This window comes from Pseudophryne corroboree, chromosome 11 (assembly GCF_028390025.1).
Source record: "Pseudophryne corroboree isolate aPseCor3 chromosome 11, aPseCor3.hap2, whole genome shotgun sequence".
Lineage (NCBI taxonomy): Eukaryota > Metazoa > Chordata > Amphibia > Anura > Myobatrachidae > Pseudophryne > Pseudophryne corroboree.
The window spans coordinates 82,904,224-82,926,402 of NC_086454.1; the positions used below are offsets into that span (position 1 = coordinate 82,904,224).

A 22,179-nucleotide genomic window follows, 5' to 3' on the forward strand; every position below is an offset into this window, starting at 1 on the left:
TTCACCAATGCACTCGAGTTCTGGGAAAAATGGTGGCGGCCTACGAGGCCATTCCCTTCGGAAGGTTCCATGCAAGGACTTTTCAATGGGACCTTCTGGACAAGTGGTCCGGGTCCCATCTGCACTTACATCGGAAAATAACTCTGTCCCCAGGGGCCAGGGTGTCTCTCCTGTGGTGGTTGCAAAGTACTCACCTGCTGGAGGGTCGCAGGTTCGGAATTCAGGATTGGATCCTGGTTACCACGGACGCGAGCCTCCGAGGATGAAGAGCAGTCACACAAGGAAGAAATTTTCAGGGACTGTGGTCAGACCAGGAGTGCTATCTATGCATCAATGTGTTGGAACTCAGGGCCATTTACAACGGCCTTCGAAAAGCGGAGAGTCTTCTTCGAAACCTACTGGTTCTGATTCAATCAGACAATGTCACAGCAGTGGCTCATGTGAACCGCCAAGACGGGACAAGAAGCAGAGTCGCGATGGCGGTAGCCACCAGGATTCTTCGCTTGGCAGAAAATCACGTAAGCGATCTGTCGGCTGCCTTCATTCCGGGAGTGGACAACTGGGAAGCAGACTTCCTCAGCAGACACGATCTCCATCCAGGAGAGTGGGGACTTCATCAAGAAGTCTTTGCAGACGTAACGCGTCTTTGGGGAACTCCTCAAATAGACATGATGGCGTCATGCCTCAACAAAAAGCTTCGGAGGTATGGTGCCTGGTCTCGGGACCCTCAGGCACTAGCAGTAGACGCTCTGGTAACACCGTGGGTGTTCAAATCGGTCTACGTGTTTCCTCCTCTTCCTCTCATCACAAAAGTGTTGAGGATCATAAGACGAAGAAGAGTACAGACGATACTCGTTGTCCCAGACTGGCCTCGAAGGGCCTGGTACTCGGATCTACAAGAAATGCTCACATGAGATCCCTGGCCTCTTCCTCTGAGGGAAGACCTGTTGCAACAGGGGTCCTGTGTATTTCAAGACTTACCGCGGTTACGTTTGACGGCATGGCGGTTGAACGCCGAATCCTAGCGAAAAAGGGGGATTCTGGAAGAGGTCATCCCTACTTTAATAAAGGCTAGGAAGGAGCTGACGGTAAAGCACTGTTACCGTATCTGGCGAAAGTATGTGTCTTGGTGTGAGACCAAGAATGCACCTACGGAAGATTTTCATCCTGGTCGTTTTCTCCACTTCCTACAGACAGGAGTGGATATGGGCCTGAAATTAGGCTCTGTTAAGGTACAGATTTCGGCCCTCTCGATTTTCTTTCAGAAGGAATTGGCTTCTCTTCCAGAAGTCCAGACGTTTGTAAAGGGAGTGCTGCACATCCAGCCCCCTTTTGTGCCTCCAGTGGCACCATGGGACCTGAACGTGGTGTTGCAGTTCCTAAAATCACACTGGTTTGAACCGCTTAACAGGGTAGAGTTGAAATTTCTTACCTGGAAGGTGGTCATGTTGTTGGCCTTAGCATCAGCAAGGCGAGTGTCAGAATTGGCGGCTTTGTCACACAAGAGCCCCTACTTGATTTTTCATGTGGATCGAGCTGAATTGAGGACACGTCCGCAATTTTTGCCTAAAGTGGTTTCTTCATTCCATATGAATCAACCTATTGTGGTGCCTGTGGCTACAAGTGACCTGGAGGATTCCAGATCCCTGGACGTAGTCAGGGCCTTAAAGATTTATGTAGCCAGAACGGCTAGAATTAGGAAAACAGAGGCTCTGTTTGTCCTGTATGCTGCTAATAAGATTGGCGCACCTGCTTCGAAGCAGACTATTGCTCGCTGGATCTGTAATATGATTCAGCAGGCTCATTCTACGGCTGGATTGCCGGTACCAAATTCGGTTAAGGCCTATTCCACTAGGAAGGTGGGCTCTTCTTGGGCGGCTGCCCGAGGCGTCTCGGCGTTACAGCTTTGCCGAGCGGCGACTTGGTCGGGGTCAAACACTTTTTTGCTAAATTCTACAAGTTTGATACCCTGGCTGATGAGGACCTAGCGTTTGCTCAGTCGGTGCTGCAGAGTCATACGCACTCTCCCGCACGATTGGATGCTTTGGTATAAACCCCATGGTCCTTACGGAGTCCCCAGCATCCTCTAGGACGTAAGAGAAAATAAGATTTTAAACCTACCGGTAAATCTATTTCTCCTAGTCCGTAGAGGATGCTGGGCGCCCGTCCCAGTGCGGAAACTCTGCAAGACTTGTATATAGTTGTTGCTTACATAAGGGTTCTGTTACAGTTGGAATCGGTCTTGGACCGTGACTGTTATTGTTCATACGGTTAACTGGATATGTATGATCCAGGTTACATGGTATGATTGGTGTGGGCTGGTATGAATCTTGCCCTTGGATTTCTAAATCCTGCCTTGTATTGTCCATCTCCTCTGGGCACAGTTCTCTGAGGTCTGGAGGAGGGGCATAGAGGGAGGAGCCAGTGCACACCCATAGTAAAAGTTCTTTTTAGGTGCCCTATCTCCTGCGGAGCCCCTCTATACCCCATTGTCCTTACGGAGTCCCCAGCATCCTCTACGGACTAGGAGAAATAGATTTACCGGTAGGTTTAAAATCTTATTTTTTTACATTTTATAAATCAGTGATTGTGGTGATTACTCCTTATTCTATTCTTTAGATTGTAATAAAAAAGATGTTTCTATTGAAACCAGATAAATCAGTGGAGACTTGGAAACGGCTTGTCTTGGTTTTGTTTGATTTTATATAGTGGTCCTCTGTAGTATCGCTACCAGTGAAGCCAAGTCTGCTTGTACTGCTTATGGGGGTGTCCCTGTGCAGACCAATAAGAAGCCACAAGCATGAAGCTTACAGCTTCAGTTACAGCAGATCTTTAAGAATGTTGAACAAGCGTCTTTTTGCTTGTTCTATATGACATAATTTTGAAGGGCCTTGAGAAAACCCAGGTTATGTTAGTTATGACAGTGTGCATTAATCAGCTGGGTTACTATGTGTCAAGAAATTCCATGGAAAATTCCCTTACTTATTTTAGTTTACTCTTATAATGCTCTGCATTATTTTTGAGAGAGTCTCAGACCTAGCTCTAAATGAAAAAAAAAGTTACTTTTGTATAGATTTCTATCTATAACAGTTTGCAAATGGCTCGTGAGTATACAAAGGCCTAATTTTCTCAGGCCTAGGTTCATGAATTTTAGTAGAAATGAAATTGTGTAACATTAATTATTTTGGCATGCGGCATGAACAGGTTTGAGGAAGTTAACATTTCAATTACTTTGATGTGGATTTGTTTAATACCAGTTTGTGAAGTGGATGTTCTATTTTAGTAATTTTTATTCTACAATAGTCGAACATGCTCATACCTGTGTCTAGAAGTTGTTTAATGTTATTAGAATGTTTAATTGTTAAGTGATGCAGAGGTTTACTGGATTATAAAGCACGCCTAGTAAAAATGTGTACGTTTGCGAAAACTTTGATAAAAGTTGAATATTGGCTCAGTTGATGTGGAACGTCCCAGCTTCTGTATAACGTCCTGACACGTCACTTTCTACGTTTCATAAATTAACGTATATAGTTATGTTTTTCCACTTTAACATTTTAATTGTGGCTTATTGCATTATCTAGTGTGTACCAATGCATTGTTCAATTAATGTTAAAACATTTTATGATTATAAACAGTGATTTGTCAGTTATTTAATTAGGTCTTCTTTTTTCCCGTTTCATTTTTCCTCAGATTTTGACTCTGTTTCGTTGTTTCCAGGCATGCATTCCTCGACAGCCACAGAACTGTTTGTTACCGGAGCACTGCAAACTTCTGGGACATTTCCAACATCTGCTCTTTCAGCCTATCAGCACCCAAATACATTCAGCTCTAGGAACTTTGCCACAACCCCATCTCTAACCTTGCAAGATGGAACTTTCAGTGCTTCAACCAATGGTCTGCTTTCTCCCCATGACCCTCTGCTGCAGATCAAGACTTCACAAACTCCTACTGCCTTGACATTTGAGCGTCTGGGCAGCGCGGTGCTTAGTACCAGCATACCACAGTCGTCAACATATCGGTCTGCCCAGGAGTCTGCACCACATCTCTTGCAGCCCCAGTTCAGTTTGTTGCCATCTGCACTTGGTGGGACCCAGCAGTCCGCTCAGCCATATAGTACATCGGTTTTCACTGGTTCTACAGCCTCCATTGAAAGAGCACTTCAGAGGGAATGTAGTGTTATAAAACACCATCAGAGGCCTTCTAGTACGCAGTCTGTACAGGCTCAGATATCTGGTACTCAGCATTCCTTACAGAATTATTTAGTAACTGCAAGTGGGGCTGCTTTGCAGGACTCATCCAGGCAGTCTTCTCTGTTATGTGCTCCCCTTGGAGCTCTTACTCAGGTGAGCAATGGGGGACCAGTGCAGAAAACTCAAGTTTCTGTAGAGTTATCTCAATCTTACCCATCTGTCATACCATCCCCTGGCTACCCTCCCTCTTCTACAAAAACAAAAAATTGCCCTACAAAGGCACCACCAAGGTCCTCAAAGACCCCAAAATCTCAGAGTGTAGCTTCTCCTGGGCAGACCCAAAGTTATACAAAGTCTTCTCAGAACCAGAGTTCTGTCATTTCAAGCCAAGCACAAGCCTTCTCCTCAGCACAGCTAAGTAGCCTTTTGCCCGTAAGTCAGTCCCCGAACTATGTTTCAACACAGTCCCCAAACCTGCCATCTGCTAGTCAGTCTCAAGTCTTTTCAACAATCAAATCTGAAAAGCTGCCTCCACTGTACAAACCACTGACCGCATTCTCCAGCCAATCACAAACCATAACCTCCGGCAGCCAGACACTAAGTTACTCATCAGATCAGCCGCTTACACTGTCTTCAGTTTCAAGCGATAACTACTCTGGTCAGACGCGAGATATGTCTTCAGCTAACCAGACGCAAAGTTATTCTTCCAGTAACACTCAGGGCTTAACTCCGGTCAGTCAATCACAAGTTAGCTATTCATCTCAATCACAGGTGATGTCGCCAGTAAGTCCTTCGGAGAGTTATAATTCAGGACAGAACCTACCACTAGCATCTCCATCTCTTCCTTTTTCTGCTTCCTCTCGCGGACAGACTATGCCTGCCTCGAGTCCCACTCAAAACTACATTTCTATGCATTCATCACAAAATTCGCAAGACTCCACTTCCCCACAATCACAAAAGTTTTTGCCAACTGTTCCATCGCCCTCGTTTTCATCCCCGCCTCACTCACAATCATTGCAGAACAGTCGGACATCTGCAGACTCCAAATCGTATGTGAAAAGAAAATCTGAAACCAATATGTATGCCCCTGTAAAACAAGAGGACAAATTTCAGATTCAGGAATTACAGGCATTGCAGCAGCAAACGAACATTGAGTCCTCTACACAAGGACTAAATGATGGAGAAATAAGTACGCAAGAGACTGCATACAGCGTTTCAAAGGCTGATGACCGTTATTCCCAAAGTGTTATCAAGAGCAATTCTCGTATGGAAGACCAAGTTCTTGGCCTTCAAGGACCTAAAAAAGATGAGCGAATGATGAGCCCTGTGGGACACATGTCACAGCATGTAGCCCACATAAACCATGCAACGGGCCACGATGCTAAAAAGTCTACGGATTTGATACAGTCTACACAAGTAAGTGCTAAAGACTTGAGTCAGCATAACATGTTGCACAAGGTCCACGAAACAAAGCTCCCGGAGCAGCCAAGCACGTCCCCTCAGCTCCAAGCTGTATTGAGGCACCCTCAGCATCTACAACTACCAGGCTCACAGGTACTTCTAGATTCAGATCTGCAAATCTTTCAGCAGTCTATTTTACAGTCCAACCTAACGCAAGCAAAGCAACCCACATCAATGCAACGGATACAGAGTCCGCAACATGTAGCACACCAGTTCCTTCAAATGGATGGTCACATTATACAGAGCAATGGGGGGCAGCCTCAGCAGTCGCTCCACTCTCAAGGCTCGGATGTAATAAAGATGGACACCTCCGATGGAAAGCATTTGCAGCCACACTTGCATTCTAAAGATTTTGTCCAGAGAGCTCGGATGGACTCAAAGAATCAGTTTGACGCTATGAACCCAATGTGCTTTTCAGAGACCATGTTGCTTAGTGATGAAAGGAACTTTTTGTCTCATGTTGATGACATATTAGCTGCTACAGCCGCTCAAGAGTTTGCCAAGTCTTCTAGCGGGGATGATTTATCTGTAAAAACAGAGGACTCCAAATCTCGTTTTCAGTCCCTGAATATGAGAAATATGTCTACAAACTTCACACCTGCAAAGCAACAGCAGCATAATATAAATACCCTTGCATTAAATGGTGGCCAAACCGCAATAAACCTTTCTACCGTATCTACAACTCATTCCAAAAATGTCAGTCTTGATCAAAATCGCATTCAACCTTTAGAGCAAGATTTGCCAAGTGGCATGGGTTCACCGGTGCTAGGGACCAGCCAAGACGACCATGAGAAGAATTCCGAAATAAATAAGCAACATGAGCCTAAGGATGGCAATGATGTGTCCGAAGACGGCAGGGAGTCAGAGTTCTTGGCCAGTGCTAAAAGCCTCAGTGAGGAGAGTGCTGCATCTGAAGGAGACTTTATCATGGGCAGAGGGGAAAACTCGTCAGTTGCTGGTCATGTTCAAGGCCAGCATATGTTAAAACCTGATCCGCAAGCAGGAGGCGGCTCCAGTGGCCAAATGGAGGAAGACTGCCAAGATCTAGCACAAGACGGGTTCCAAAAGAGCAAAGCGAAAGATAAGATGCCAATGAAACATTTTGGAGAAGATGAAAATGCAAATCTCAAGCAAATGAAGCGGAATGTACAAATGAAACGTCCTCTACCGAAAGGCCCAGATGCAGGGATGCAGTATTCAACTCATGTTTCTGAAGGGTATTACGATACCTACCAGCACCAGGAAAGGATGAGGCAAAAAATAAAAGAAGTGGAGGAAAAGCAGCCGGAGGTTAAGACTGGCTTCATAGCATCTTTCTTAGACTTTCTAAAGACTGGACCAAAGCAACAATTTTCAACTCCTGCCGTGCGTGTTCCCAACCGAATAAGAAGGCCATGTACCCCGGCAGTGAAGTCACCGTGCCCAGGTCCACTTTCCCAGATACAGTCTCCTGGATCTGAGGTTGGTAGTTCTCCTAAAAAGCCTGAGGATGAATTTAAGAAGAACTTGGAGGCACTGCCCTCCTTCTCGTCTGATGATGATGATGATTCTGTTGGAGGAAACAATGATCTGCAGAAGAGCATCTCCACAGCTTTGTCTGCTTTGGATGAGAATGGAGAGAAGAAGAATAAAGCCGGTGAGTTTATATCCACTGTGTAGAGTTTTATGTGAATTAAATGTGTGATCATCTAATTTCCAGCTAGTTATGTGCAAGTTCAATAGGCTTACGTTTCCATTCTTGGTTACTGACCTCTATATTAAGAATGTAGCAACTTAATGACTGTTTTAGAAAGCCCTAACGCTCAAGGCTGAGGAGAAGCTGATTTGCTTAGAGAGGTTGTACCATCTAGCTCTTTTAAACAACTAATTGCTATGTTTAACACTATGGAGGTGGTTCATTAGCACCAAGGGTCACCCTGAACATTGCACCAAGACATGTCATGGGATAATTCAGTAGGAAGCATCACTTATTGTTCTTATGCCACCACAGAGGTGTGAGCAAACATAAACTATGTTCTACCTACTGTAATTCGTGCGTTATGACCCCCCGACCAATTAAATCTGCTTGTAATGTGTGATGATGTAAGTTCCTAGATTGCTTTAGTGGCTTTGAGAAAATGAACTGAACGCCTAATGTCGGTGCTCATCACAACTCTTTTATTCATCCAGTTGTTGCGCGTTCTAGATATGGAGTAAATGAATGTAAGAACATTGGGAACCTTTTTTAATGTTACCTTACTTGTTTCTGTTGAGGATTAATGTTATTTGTATATCTAGAGCTAATATTTAAAATCAATAAAGTAGAGTCTTTATGCGACTGGTGAGGTTGTCTTATGCATTCCCAAAAGATGGTAAAGGCAGACATTTGTGGGACAATTTCATAAGTACATGTATAGTCTATGGGGTGGAATCAATTGGCTGTCAGTTGCAAGCTGTGTAATTATGGGTTACGTGAACCTGCTCTTCTCTGGATATTTTCATCAAGTGCTCTCACAATAACCATGCAGTGCAGTTAGAAATGGCAAGTCGTGGGCATTGCGGCGATATTGCATGTTTATGCTGCCGTAGGCAGACTATAATAAATGCATGAAAGAGTGCGGAAATCACCCTGAATTCCCCAAAAAGTGGCAAATACGTGGTGGTGATGGGTTCATTTTTGCAACTTTTAAAAGAGAACAATCTCCAACAATAGCCAGTATCCAATTAGCTGCAGTGATTTACAGCAGCTAATGGATTAGGTCGGGGCTATCCAATTTGCCCTGATACGCAGCATGGATACCATGTATTATCGCACGACCGATAAAAACGGTTTATAATTGGATAGCGCAATAATGACCAGTCAGTCAAAAATCAAGCTGTGTCTATCGGCTATCAAAAGGGTTGTTTACTGGCTTAAAAGGGGGAATTCAATTCAGCGCTAGTATGTTAAACTCCCAAGATGATTTGCTGCAGCTATTTAGTTGCCCGCATCACATCTGGGGATGAGTGACCGCAGCTATTTAGTTGCCCGCATGGCACCTGGGGATGAGTGACCGCAGCTAATTAGTTGCCCGCATGGCACCTGGGGATGAGTGACCGCAGCTAACTAGTTGCTCGCATGGCACCTGGGGATGAGTGGCTGCAGCTATTTAGTTGCCTGCATCGCACCTGGGGATGAGTGACCGCAGCTAATTAGTTGCCCGCATGGCACCTGGGGATGAGTGACCGCAGCTAACTAGTTGCTCGCATGGCACCTGGGGATGAGTGGCAGCAGCTAATTAGTTGCCCGCATGGCACCTGGGGATGAGTGGCTGCAGCTATTTAGTTGCCTGCATCGCACACGGCACTTAAGTCGGGAGTTGCAGTTTACAGCATCTAATGCCCGAGGTAAACGGCTTTCTCTGACGTCCTAGTGGATGCTGGGAACTCCATAAGGACCATGGGGAATAGCGGCTCCGCAGGAGACTGGGCACAAAAAGAAAAGCTTTAGGACTACCTGGTGTGCACTGGCTCCTCCCCCTATGACCCTCCTCCAAGCCTCAGTTAGATTTTTGTGCCCGACCGAGCTGGGTGCAATCTAGGAGGCTCTCCTGAGCTTCTTAGGAAAAGTTAGTTTTAGGTTTTTTATTTTCAGTGAGACCTGCTGGCAACAGGCTCACTGCATCGAGGGACTAAGGGGAGAAGAAGCGAACCTGCCTGCTTGCAGCCAGCTTGGGCTTCTTAGGCTACTGGACACCATTAGCTCCAGAGGGACCGAACACAGGCCCAGCCTCGGAGTCCGGTCCCAGAGCCGCGCCGCCGGCCCCCTTACAGAGCCAGAAGCAAGAAGAGGTCCGGAAAATCGTCGGCAGAAGACATCAGTCTTCACCAAGGTAGCGCACAGCACTGCAGCTGTGCGCCATTGCTCCTCATGCACCACACGCTCCGGTCACTGATGGGTGCAGGGGCGCTGGGGGGGGGCGCCCTGAGCAGCAATATAAACACCTTGGCTGGCTAAATTACATCACATATAACTCCCAGGGCTATATGGATGTATATTAACCCCTGCCAGATTCCTGAAAAAAGCGGGAGAAAAGTCCGCCGAGAAGGGGGCGGAGCCTATCTCCTCAGCACACTGGCGCCATTTTCCCTCACAGCTCCGCTGGAAGGACGTCTCCCTGACTCTCCCCTGCAGTCCTGCACTACAGAAAAGGGTAAAACAAGAGGGGGGGGGGCACTAATTAGGCGCAGTATAATATACACAGCAGCTATAAAGGGAAAAACACTGTTTGGTGTTATCTTAACATATATATATAGCGCTCTGGTGTGTGCTGGCATACTCTCCCTCTGTCTCCCCAAAGGGCTAGTGGGGTCCTGTCCTCTATCAGAGCATTCCCTGTGTGTGTGCTGTGTGTCGGTACGACTGTGTCGACATGTATGAATAGGAAAATGATGTGGAGGCGGAGCAATTGCCTGTACTGGTGATGTCACCCCCTAGGGAGTCGACACCTGAGTGGATGAGCTTATGGAAGGATTTACGTGAAAGTGTCAGCTCTTTACAAAAGACGGTTGATGACATGAGACAGCCGGCTACTCAGCTGGTGCCTGTCCAGGCGTCTCAAAGACCATCAGGGGCTCTAAAACGCCCGCTACCTCAGATGGTAGATACAGACGCCGACACGGATACTGACTCCAGTGTCGACGATGAAGAGACGAATGTGACTTCCAGTAGGGCCACGCGTTACATGATTGAGGCAATGAAAAATGTTTTACACATTTCTGATAGTACAAGTACCACTAAAAAGGGTATTATGTTTGGTGAGAAAAAACTACCTGTAGTTTTTCCTGCATCTGAGGAATTAAATGAAGTGTGTGATGAAGTGTGAGTTTCTCCCGATAAAAAACTGATAATTCCTAAAAGGTTATTGGCATCATACCCCTTCCCGCCAGAGGATAGGGCACGTTGGGAAACACCTCCTAGGGTGGATAAAGCGCTCACACGCTTGTCAAAACAGGTGGCACTACCGTCTCCGGATACGGCCGCCCTTAAGGAACCTGCTGACAGAAAGCAGGAGAATATCCTAAAATGTATATACACTCACACGGGTGTTATACTGCGACCAGCAATCGCCTCAGCCTGGATGTGCAGTGCTGGGGTGGCTTGGTCGGATTCCCTGACTGAAAATATTGATACCCTGGATAGGGACAGTATATTACTGACTATAGAGCATTTAAAAGATGCGTTTTTATATATGCGTGATGCACAGAGGGATATTTGCCGACTGGCATCAAGAGTAAGTGCGCTGTCCATATCTGCCAGAAGAGGGTTATGGACGCGGCAGTGGTCAGGTGATGCTGATTCCAAAAGGCATATGGAAGTATTGCCTTATAAAGGGGAGGAGTTATTTGGGGTAGGTCTATCGGACCTGGTATCCACGGCAACTGCTGGGAAATCCACATTTTTACCCCAGGTAGCCTCTCAACATAAAAAGACGCCGTATTATCAGGCGCAGTCCTTTCGGCCCCATAAGGGCAAGCGGGCGAAAGGCTCCTCATTTCTGCCCCGTGGCAGAGGGAGAGGAAAAAGGCTGCAGCAAACAGCCAGTTCCCAGGAACAGAAGCCCTCTCCCGCTTCTGCCAAGTCCTCAGCATGACGCTGGGGCTCTACAAGCGGACTCAGGCACGGTGGGGGCCCGTCTCAAGAATTTCAGCACGCAGTGGGCTCACTCACAAGTGGATCCCTGGATCCTTCAGGTGGTATCTCAGGGGTACAAATTGGAATTCGAGGCGTCTCCCCCTCGCCGTTTTCCTAAAGTCTGCCTTACCGACGTCTCCCTCCGACAGGGAGGCGGTATTGGAAGCCATTCACAAGCTGTATTCACAGCAGGTGATAATCAAGGTACCCCTCCTGCAACAGGGAAAGGGGTATTATTCCACGCTGTTTGTGGTACCGAAGCCGGATAGCTCGGTGAGACCTATTTTAAATCTAAAATCTTTGAACACTTACATACAGAGGTTCAAATTCAAGATGGAGTCACTCAGAGCGGTGATCGCGAACCTGGAAGAAGGGGATTATATGGTGTCTCTGGACATCAAGGATGCTTACCTCCATGTCCCAATTTACCCTTCTCACCAAGGGTACCTCAGGTTTGTGGTACAGAACTGCCACTATCAGTTTCAGACGCTGCCGTTTGGATTGTCCACGGCGCCCCGGGTCTTTACCAAAGTAATGGCCGAAATGATGATACTCCTTCGAAGGAAGGGAGTTTTAATTATCCCTTACTTGGACGATCTCCTGATAAGGGCAAGATCCAAGGAACAGTTGGTAGTCGGAGTAGCACTATCTCAAGTAGTGCTGCGGCAGCACGGTTGGATTCTCAATATCCCAAAGTCGCAGCTGATCCCGACGCACGTCTTCTATTCCTAGGGATGATCCTGGACACAGTCCAGAAAAAGGTGTTTCTCCCGGAAGAGAAAGCCAGAGAGTTATCCGAGCTAGTCAGAAACCTCCTAAAACCAGGCCAAGTATCAGTGCACCAATGCACAAGGGTCCTGGGAAAAATGGTAGCTTCCTACGAAGCAATCCCATTCGGCAGATTCCACGCAAGAACATTCCAGTGGGACCTGCTGGACAAATGGTCCGGATCGCATAACCCTGTCCCCAAGGACAAGGGTGTCTCTCCTGTGGTGGTTGCAGAGTGCTCATCTTCTAGAGGGCCGCAGATTCGGCATTCAGGATTGGGTTCTGGTGACAACGGATGCCAGCCTGCGAGGCTGGGGAGCAGTCACACAGGGAAGAAACTTCCAGGGCTTGTGATCAAGCCTGGAGACATCACTTCACATAAATTTCCTGGAGTTAAGAGCCATTTACAATGCTCTAAGCCAAGCAAGACCTCTGCTTCAAGGTCAGCCGGTGCTGATCCAGTCGGACAACATCACGGCAGTCGCCCACGTAAACAGACAGGGCGGCACAAGAAGCAGGAGGGCAATGGCAGAAGCTGCAAGGATTCTTCGCTGGGCGGAAAATCATGTGATAGCACTGTCGGCAGTGTTCATTCCGGGAGTGGACAACTGGGAAGCAGACTTCCTCAGCAGGCACGACCTCCACCCGGGAGAGTGGGGACTTCACCCAGAAGTCTTCCACATGATGATAAACCGTTGGGAAAAACCAAAGGTGGACATGATGGCGTCCCGCCTCAACAAAAAACTGGACAGGTATTGCGCCAGGTCAAGGGACCCTCAAGCAATAGCTGTGGACGCTCTGGTAACACCGTGGGTGTACCAGTCGGTTTATGTGTTCCCTCCTCTGCCTCTCATACCCAAGGTGCTGAGAATTATACGGCGGGGAGGAGTAAGAACTATTCTCGTGGCTCCGGATTGGCCAAGAAGGACTTGGTACCCGGAACTTCAAGAGATGCTCACAGAGGACCCGTGGCCTCTACCTCTGAGAAGGGACCTGCTCCAGCAGGGACCCTGTCTGTTCCAAGACTTACCGCGGCTGCGTTTGACGGCATGGCGGTTGAACGCCGAATCCTAAAGGAAAAAGGCATTCCAGACGAAGTCATCCCTACTTTGATAAAAGCCAGAAAGGATGTAACCGCAAAGCATTATCACCGCATCTGGCGGAAATATGTTGCGTGGTGCGAGGCCAAAAAGGCCCCGACGGAGGAATTTCAACTGGGTCGATTCCTGCATTTCCTGCAAGCAGGAGTGTCTATGGGCCTAAAATTAGGATCCATTAAGGTCCAGATTTCGGCCCTGTCGATTTTCTTTCAGAGAGAACTGGCTTCAGTGCCTGAAGTCCAGACGTTTGTTAAGGGAGTGCTACATATACAGCCTCCTTTTGTGCCTCCAGTGGCACCCTGGGATCTGAATGTTGTTTTGGGTTTCCTAAAATCACATTGGTTTGAACCACTCAACACTGTGGAATTAAAATATCTCACATGGAAAGTGGTCATGTTGTTGGCCCTGGCTTCAGCCAGGCGTGTGTCCGAATTGGCGGCTTTATCCTGTAAAAGCCCTTACCTGATTTTTCATACGGACAGGGCAGAATTGAGGACTCGTCCTCAATTTCTCCCAAAGGTGGTTTCAGCGTTTCATCTGAACCAGCCTATTGTGGTACCTGCGGCTACTAAGGACTTGGAGGACTCCAAGTTGCTGGACGTTGTCAGGGCCCTGAAAATATATGTTTCCATGACGGCTGGAGTCAGAAAATCTGACTCGCTGTTTATCCTGTACGCACCCAACAAGCTGGGAGCTCCTGCTTCTAAGCAGACTATTGCTCGCTGGATTTGTAGTACAATTCAGCTTGCGCATTCTGTGGCAGGCCTGCCACAGCCAAAATCTGTAAAAGCCCACTCCACAAGGAAGGTGGGCTCATCTTGGGCGGCTGCCCGAGGGGTCTCGGCTTTACAACTCTGCCGAGCTGCTACTTGGTCAGGGTCAAATACTTTTGTAAAATTTGACACTCTGGCTGAGGAGGACCTGGAGTTTTCTCACTCGGTGCTGCAGAGTCATCCGCACTCTCCCGCCCGTTTGGGAGCTTTGGTATAATCCCCATGGTCCTTACGGAGTTCCCAGCATCCACTAGGACGTCAGAGAAAATAAGAATTTACTTACCGATAATTCTATTTCTCGTAGTACGTAGTGGATGCTGGGCGCCCATCCCAAGTGCGGATTATCTGCAATACTTGTACATAGTTATTGTTAACAAATCGGGTTATTGTTGTTGTGAGCCATCTATCCAGAGGCTCCTCTGTTATCATGCTGTTAACTGGGTTCATATCACAGGTTGTACAGTGTGATTGGTGTGGCTGGTATGAGTCTTACCTGGGATTCAAAATCCTTCCTTATTGTGTACGCTCGTCCGGGCACAGTATCCTAACTGAGGCTTGGAGGAGGGTCATAGGGGGAGGAGCCAGTGCACACCAGGTAGTCCTAAAGCTTTTCTTTTTGTGCCCAGTCTCCTGCGGAGCCGCTATTCCCCATGGTCCTTACGGAGTTCCCAGCATCCACTACGGACTACGAGAAATAGAATTATCGGTAAGTAAATTCTTATTTTTTCTGACTTAAGCCCCAGGGCGTAATGCTGTTATCATATGTGGTAACACAGTGACTAGCCCCGATGCACTAGTTAGCGTGGGCTTACAGCACGGCCAATTAAATAGCTCCTGGTACTCAGCACGAGATCTTAACAAACTTGCGCTGAATTGAATCCCCCCCCCCCCCCCCCCCAGTGTTACTGTTTAGAATCCTAAATACATTATTATGCATTGAATGGGGTGTCCTTAGTGTTACTGTAATATGTCATGTAAATTTTTATGTTAAAATAAGGATTTGTTTGTTTTCCACCTACTCTGGAGCTCCAAACTAAAAGTTGCGTTAACTCCCATTGATGCCTGCGTTAAAACAGACTTCTAGTTGAGTAGCAAAAGGTCTTGCGATCTACTAGGGGCCTGGTTGAATCTACCCCTATAGATTCATTAGAAATCATAGACATCGGAGACTTAACAACATCACTGAAGACACTGGCGAATTCCATTGTTTTAAACGCTGCACTAAGTAATGGGAGCAATCCAGTTGTTGCCCTGATCGGGTGAGAATGCTGTAGACGCTCACATTTCTGCCCGGAGACTGATATGGAAACATGCAAAAAGTCCTTAGTTTGGGAGCGCTAACCGGGAATAAAAACTTCTATTTGGGTGCAATTGAATTTCTCAGGCCGTTGCCAATTAATTAGCGTGGCGGGTAAAACAATTCAGTCTCGACCCCCCTTCCCCTCCCACAGTACTTTGGTGAAGTCACTGGTAAATATAGTGTTCACTCTAGGAGTGAAAAGGGACAAGGCGCCGGACTCCGGGGGCACTCGCGCGTCCGAAATGGGGGCGCGGCCACGCAAATTAGAGGGCGTGGCCACGCCTCCGTCATTTTAGGGGGCGGTGCGGCCCACAGACACTACTATAGAGAGCGTCTGTGGCCGGCGACGTCACTGTTGGGGGCGTGCCCAGCACCTCCGTCGGTGCTGGGCTTCCCCCAGCCCTCTCCCAATGCGTGAATGGATGCCACGCGCATGCGCACGGCATCTATACACGCCGGGAGGGCAGGGAGCGGGCGGCTGTTCTAGCAAGGCACCGCAAAAGGGGCAGGGCGGGTTTTGCCTGTTAAAAAACAGGCAGGGCGCGGCGCCCTGCTAAAACAGCCTATAGTGAACACTATAAATAGTGAATTGATAGGCTGCCTTCACGGTGTGACGGACAAGTGCAAGTCTACTGTTATTATTTCCTCTTTATCCTTTTCGTTTGACTACTGGTCATACCCTTCTGCTGCAGTCCATGGATGATATGGGCAGAATGTCCGCTCCCGTTTGATGCAAGTAGGAAGATAAACAATTCATTGATGTTTTACTGGATTTATAGGAATATATATATAATTTGATGTTTTACTGGATTTATAGGAATATACATAGACTCCACCTTCTAATAAATGAAAATATTTAATCCATAACATTGATTTGTTTTTTCCCCCTGTCATGGATTACTTTAGAAAGAGCTAGTATTGCTGTTAACGCTGGGTTTAATGTGCAGTTATGAGAGTAATACTAGATACATTGGGGGGTATTCAAATGATATATCACGCCCAATCTCCTTTCTAAAGTGATCCCCGTTATTGTGCATATCAAGCCCATTGTAATCTGGTTTAGCTGCGTAAAGTGTTGGGCGCCCTCGCTTCTACGGGGTTAGCGAGCTTAAATGATTATACCACACCCGTCAGCAGAAACAGAACAGGTGTGGAAGGGGGTGAAAAGAATTGAATACCGCCCATTGTTTTGCAAGGATGGGTCATGTATCTTGTTGCCTAACACTGTAAATTTGAGGGCCTAAATTTTACCTTTCACATTAGCTCATATTTATGGAAATGGGCGAGTAGTTGAGATATTTCCTCATTTTAATCTTTTAATTCCCTTCTTATAGTTATTTTGGAGATTAGTGGAGTTTCCTGCAGTTAGGTTATTAAATGCCCGGGGCAACCTGTAGTAACTGTAGGAATTTCACTTTAGTGATTCAGAAAACAAGCTTGTGGCGGGTATTCAAGGACCATGCCTTTCTGTTGGTACAAAACTAGGGTTTCCGGGTCCAACTCGGTCTTGCACAAAGGGGTCAATCCAATTAAGTGTGAGCTGTTTTCATAGCAAAATTGCACTGCATATTGCATTTGCTATTCAGTTTAAACTTGTATTGCTTTTTTCAGAGGAAATGTGTTTCTCTTACGTCCTAGAGGATGCCGGGGTCCACATTAGTACCATGGGGTATAGACTGGTCCACTAGGAGCCACTGGCACTTTAAGAGTTTAACAGTGTGGGCTGGCTCCTCCCTCTATGCCCCTCCTACCAGACTCCGTTTAGAAAATGTGCCCGGAGGAGCCGGTCACAGCTAGGGGAGCTCCATAGGAGTTTTTCTAGTTTTATTTTTTTAATTAGAGTTTAGGCGCAGGGAGGCTGCTGGCAACAGCCTCCCTGCTTCGAGGGACTTAGGGGGGAGGAGTAGTGTCCAACCCTGAGAGGTTTATGGCCACTATCTCTGCTCACCGGACACTGAGCTCCTGAGGGTGATGATCGTTAGCTACCCCAGGGCACCGCTCACTCCCGCAGCATGCCGCCACCCCTTAACAGAGCCAGAAGATTCCGGTGGCGAGTGAGTCACCGGTGCCCCCAGTAAGTGGTAGACGGTGATGGGGATGTGCTGAGGGGGGGCAGCATCCCTGGCTAGGGGGGTGCAGCTCATGATTGAGACCATTAGAGATATGTTGAACATTACTGACACACCACCTGAGCAGGTTGAGGAGGCGTACTTCGCAGACAATAAGAAAGCCTCGCTAACCTTCCCTGCGTCTAAAGAATTAAATGCTTTATTTGAAAAATCCTGGGAAACCCCGGAGAAAAAATTCAGATCCCCAAGAGGGTTCTGGTTGCTTTTCCCTTCCCTGAGGAGGATAGAAAAAGATGGGAAAACCCACCCATAGTTGACGCTTCTGTCTCCAAACTGTCAAAAAAGGTGGTTTTACCTGTCCCTGGATCTACCACGTTAAGAGAACCGGCTGATCGTAAGATTGACACTATGCTCAAATCCATATACACTGCTTCAGGGATGGCATTAAGGCCTACTATTGCCTGTGCATGGATCTCAAAAGCTATAGTAAAGTGGTCAGGCACGTTACTAGAAGACTTAGATACAATGGATAGAAGTGACATTGAACTGTTTTTACATAACATACAGGATTCTGCGGGGTTCATGATGGAATCCATGAAGGACCTGGGTACACTGAATGCACGGATATCTTCTATGTCTGTCTCAGCTCGCAGGGGACTCTGGCTATGCCAATGGTCGGCAGACGCGGAATCCAGGAGAAGTGTGGAGAACCTACCATACACAGGTCAGGCTCTGTTTGGGGAAGCGTTGGATGTGTGGATTTCCACGGCAACCGCGGGTAAGTCACCATTCCTTCCCTCAGCTACGTCTTCTACGAAGAAACCCCTTTTCTTCATCCACATCGCAGTCCTTTCGGACCGCTAAGACAAAAAAGTCCAAGCCCCCTACCACTTTCTTTAGAGGTGGGCGTGCAAAAGCCAAAAAGCCCGCACCTGCAGGCTCACAGGACCAGAAGCCTGCTTCTGGTTCCTCCAAATTCTCAGCATAACGGTGGACCGCACAGCCTGGAGGACGGTCTGGTGGGTGCGAGGCTCAGACATTTCAGCCACGTCTGGGTATCCTCCGGCCTGGACTCCTGGGTACAGGATATTGTATCCCAAGGGTACAGACTGGAGTATCAAGAACTCCCGCCTCACCGATTCTTCAAATCAGGCTTGCCAGCGTTACTGACAGACAGGGCTGTCCTACAGGAAGCCATTCAAAAATTGGAAAGGTCAGCAGTTATCGTTACAGTTCCACCGCATATGCAAAACAAGGGTTACTATTCGAACCTTTTCATGGTACCGAAACCGGATGGTTTGGTCAGACCGATTTTGAACTTGAAATCGTTAAACCCTTATCTGAGGGAGTTCAAGTTCAAAATGGAGTCTCTGAAAGCAGTGATCTCAGGTCTGGAGGAGGGGGAGTTTCTGGTATCCCTGGATATCAAGGATGCGTACCTCCACATTTCCGATTTGGCCGCCACACCAGGCTTATCTCAGGTTTGCACTGTTAGACAGTCACTATCAGTTTCAGGCACTACCATTCGGTCTCTCCACGGCACCGAGGGTGTTCATCATGGTGATGGCAGAGATGATGGTTTCCCTCCGTAGACGAGGAGTGAACATAATTCCATATCTGGACGATCTGCTCATAAAGGCCTCGACCAGGGAGTCCTTGTTGCAGTCCATTGTTCTCACAGCTCATCTTCTCAGGGAACTTGGTTGGATCCTGAACCTTCCGAAATCACATTTGGAGCCGACAAGGAGATTGTCTTTCCTGGGGATGATCCTCGACACGGAAGTGCAGAGGGTGTTTCTACCGGAGGAAAAAGCGTTGGTGATTCAAACAATGGTCCGGGATGTCCTGAAGCCAGCCCGGGTATCTGTTCATCTGTGCATTCGCCTTCTGGGGAAGATGGTGGCCTCCTACGAGGCTCTACAGTACGGAAGATTCATTGCTCGATCCTTCCAACTGGATCTCCTTCACAAGTGGTCGGGATCTCGCCTACATATGCACCTGAGGATACGTCTGTCGCCGGGAGCAAGGATTTCACTCCTCTGGTGGCTGCAAATGTCTCAACTTCTGGAGGGCCGCAGGTTCGGGATTCAGGACTGGATCCTTCTAACCACGGACGCAAGTCTCCGGGGTTGGGGCGCAGTCACTCAAGGGTTAACCTCAAGGAAGGTGGTCAAGCCTGTAATCCAGTCTTCCAATAAACATTCTGGAACTAAGAGCCGTGTACAACGGTCTTCTCCAAGAGGCACATCTTCTGCAAAATCAGGCCATTCAAGTACAGTTTAACGACGGTGGCCTACATAAACCGACAGGGCGGAACGAAGAGCAGAGCTGCAATGTCAGAGGTAAAAAGGATCCTCCTCTGGGCAGAAAGGCACGCACTGGCGCTGTCCGTAATCTTCATTCCGGGATTAGACAACTGGGAAGCGGACTTCCTCCGCAGACACGATCTCCATCCAGGAGAGTGGGGCCTCCATCCGGAGGTGTTCACGGAGGTGAAAAATCTTTGGGGTGTACCTCAAATAGACATGATGGCCTCACGTCTCAACAAGAAGCTTCGGAGGTATTGTTCCAGGTCGAGAGACCCGCAAGCAGTGGCGGTGACTCCGTGGGTGTTCCAGTCAGTGTACGCGTTTCCTCCACTTTCACTCTTTCCAAGGGTTCTAAAAATCATAAACAGAACAAGAGTTCAGGCAATCCTCATTGCTCCGGACTGGCAAGAAGGTCTTGGTACGCTGATCTTCTGGATCTACTGCTGGAAGATCCGAGGCCTCTTCCTCTTCGGGAGGACCTTCTGCAACAAGGGCCGTCCGCTTATCAAGACTTACGGCTGTGTTTGACGGCATGGAAGTTTAGCGCCAGATATTAGCTCGGAAGGGCATTCCGAAAAAGGTTATTCCTACCCTGATACAGGCTAGGAAAGGAGTTACGTCTAAACATTACCATCACATTTGGAAAAAGTATGTCTCTTGGTGTGAATCCAAGAAGTTTCCTATGGCGAAGTTTACACTGGGACGGTTTCTCCTCTTCCTGCAAGCAGGGGTGGATATGGGCCTGCGTTTGGGATCCGTAAAGGTCCAGATTTCAGCCTTATCCATTTTCTTCCAGAAACAACTGGCTTCGCTCCCTGAGGTTCAGACTTTTTTGAAAGGAGTTCTGCACATCCAGCCTCCCTTTGTGCCGCCTACGGCACCCTGGGATCGCAACGTGGTGTTGCAGTTCCTCCAATCGGATTGGTTCGAGCCTCTACACAATGTTGAGGTCAAGTTTCTCACGTGGAAGGCTGTCACTTTGTTGGCCTTAGCTTCTGCTAGACATGTGTCGGAGTTGGGGGCTTTGTCTTGTAAAAGTCCCTACTTTATATTTCATGAAGATAGAGCTGAGCTCCGGATACGTCAGCAATTCCTTTGAAAAGGTTGTGTCAGCTTTTCATATCAACCAACCTATTGTGGTGCTAGTTGCTATTGACGCCTCAATTCCATCACAGTCCTTGGATGTTGTAAGGGCTCTGAAGCTTTATGTGAGGACTGCTCGTCACAAAAAAATCAGACTCTGTTTGTCCTGTATGATCCCAAGAAACTTGGGTGTCCTGCTTCTAAGCAGATGCTCTCTCGCTGGATCAGGTTCACTATCCAGCATGCGTATTCTACGGCAGGATTGCCGTGTCCAAAATCTGTTAAGGCCCACTCTACTCGTAAGGTGGGTTCTACCTGGGCAGCTGCCCGGGTGTCTCGGTTTTACAGCTTTGCAGAGCGGCTACTTGGTCTGGGTCGAACACGTTTGCTAAGTTCTACAGGTTCGATACTTTGGCCTCTGAGGAGTTTGGTCAATCAGTTCTGCAGGAGCCTCCGCGCTCTCCCTCCCATTCTGGGAGCTTTGGTGCATCCCCATGGTACTAATGTGGACCCCAGCATCCTCTAGGACATAAGAGAAAATAGGATTTTAGTTACCTACCGGTTTTCTCGTAGTCTGTACAGCAGGGGTGTCAAACTCAAATTCATCGGGGGCCGCATCAGCAGTTTGGTCCCCATCAAAGGGCCGGTTGTATCTGTAGGTCTATCCAAAATTTACCGCTCCACCTGCCTTATATGTGCCCAGCCATCTGCCCCCTTTTAAAGTGCCCAGCCATGTGCCCCCTTTTATAGTGCCCAGCCATGTGCCCCCTTTTATAGTGCACAGGTCCCCATTTTACACATTGCGGCAGGCACAGGTCCCCATTTTACACATTGCGGCAGGCACAGGTCCCCATTTTACACATTGCGGCAGGCACAGGTCCCCATTTTACACATTGTGGCAGGCACAGGTCCCCATTTTACACATTGTGGCAGGCACAGGTCCCCATTTTACACATAGCGGCAGGTACAGGTCCCCATTTTACACATTGTGGCAGGCACAGGTCCCCATTTTACACATTGTGGCAGGCACAGGTCCCCATTTTACACATAGCGGCAGGTACAGGTCCCCATTTTACACATTGTGGCAGGCACAGGTCCCCATTTTACACATTGTGGCAGGCACAGGTCCCCATTTTACACATTGCGGCAGGCACAGGTCCCCATTTTACAGATTGCGGCAGGCACAGGTCCCCATTTTACACATAGCGGCAGGTACAGGTCCCCATTTTACACATTGTGGCAGGCACAGGTCCCCATTTTACACATTGTGGCAGGCACAGGTCCCCATTTTACACATTGTGGCAGGCACAGGTCCCCATTTTACACATAGCGGCAGGTACAGGTCCCCATTTTACACATTGTGGCAGGCACAGGTCCCCATTTTACACATTGTGGCAGGCACAGGTCCCCATTTTACACATTGCGGCAGGCACAGGTCCCCATTTTACACATTGCGGCAGGCACAGGTCCCCA

The 22,179-nt window shown here is 47.9% G+C and overlaps 1 protein-coding gene across 2 annotated transcripts in view; it reads left to right on the forward strand.

Moving 5' to 3' along the window:
- QSER1 (glutamine and serine rich 1) overlaps positions 1 to 22,179 on the forward strand; it is a 174,808-nt gene that overhangs the window by 118,185 nt on the left and 34,444 nt on the right. Inside the window, exon 4 of one of the 2 annotated variants that reach the window (XM_063944477.1) lies at positions 3,691 to 7,287. In XM_063944477.1, coding sequence (XP_063800547.1) covers positions 3,691 to 7,287 — 3,597 coding nt within the window. The remainder of the gene's footprint in view (positions 1 to 3,690; positions 7,288 to 22,179) is intronic. The other variant, XM_063944478.1, reaches the window with a different exon arrangement.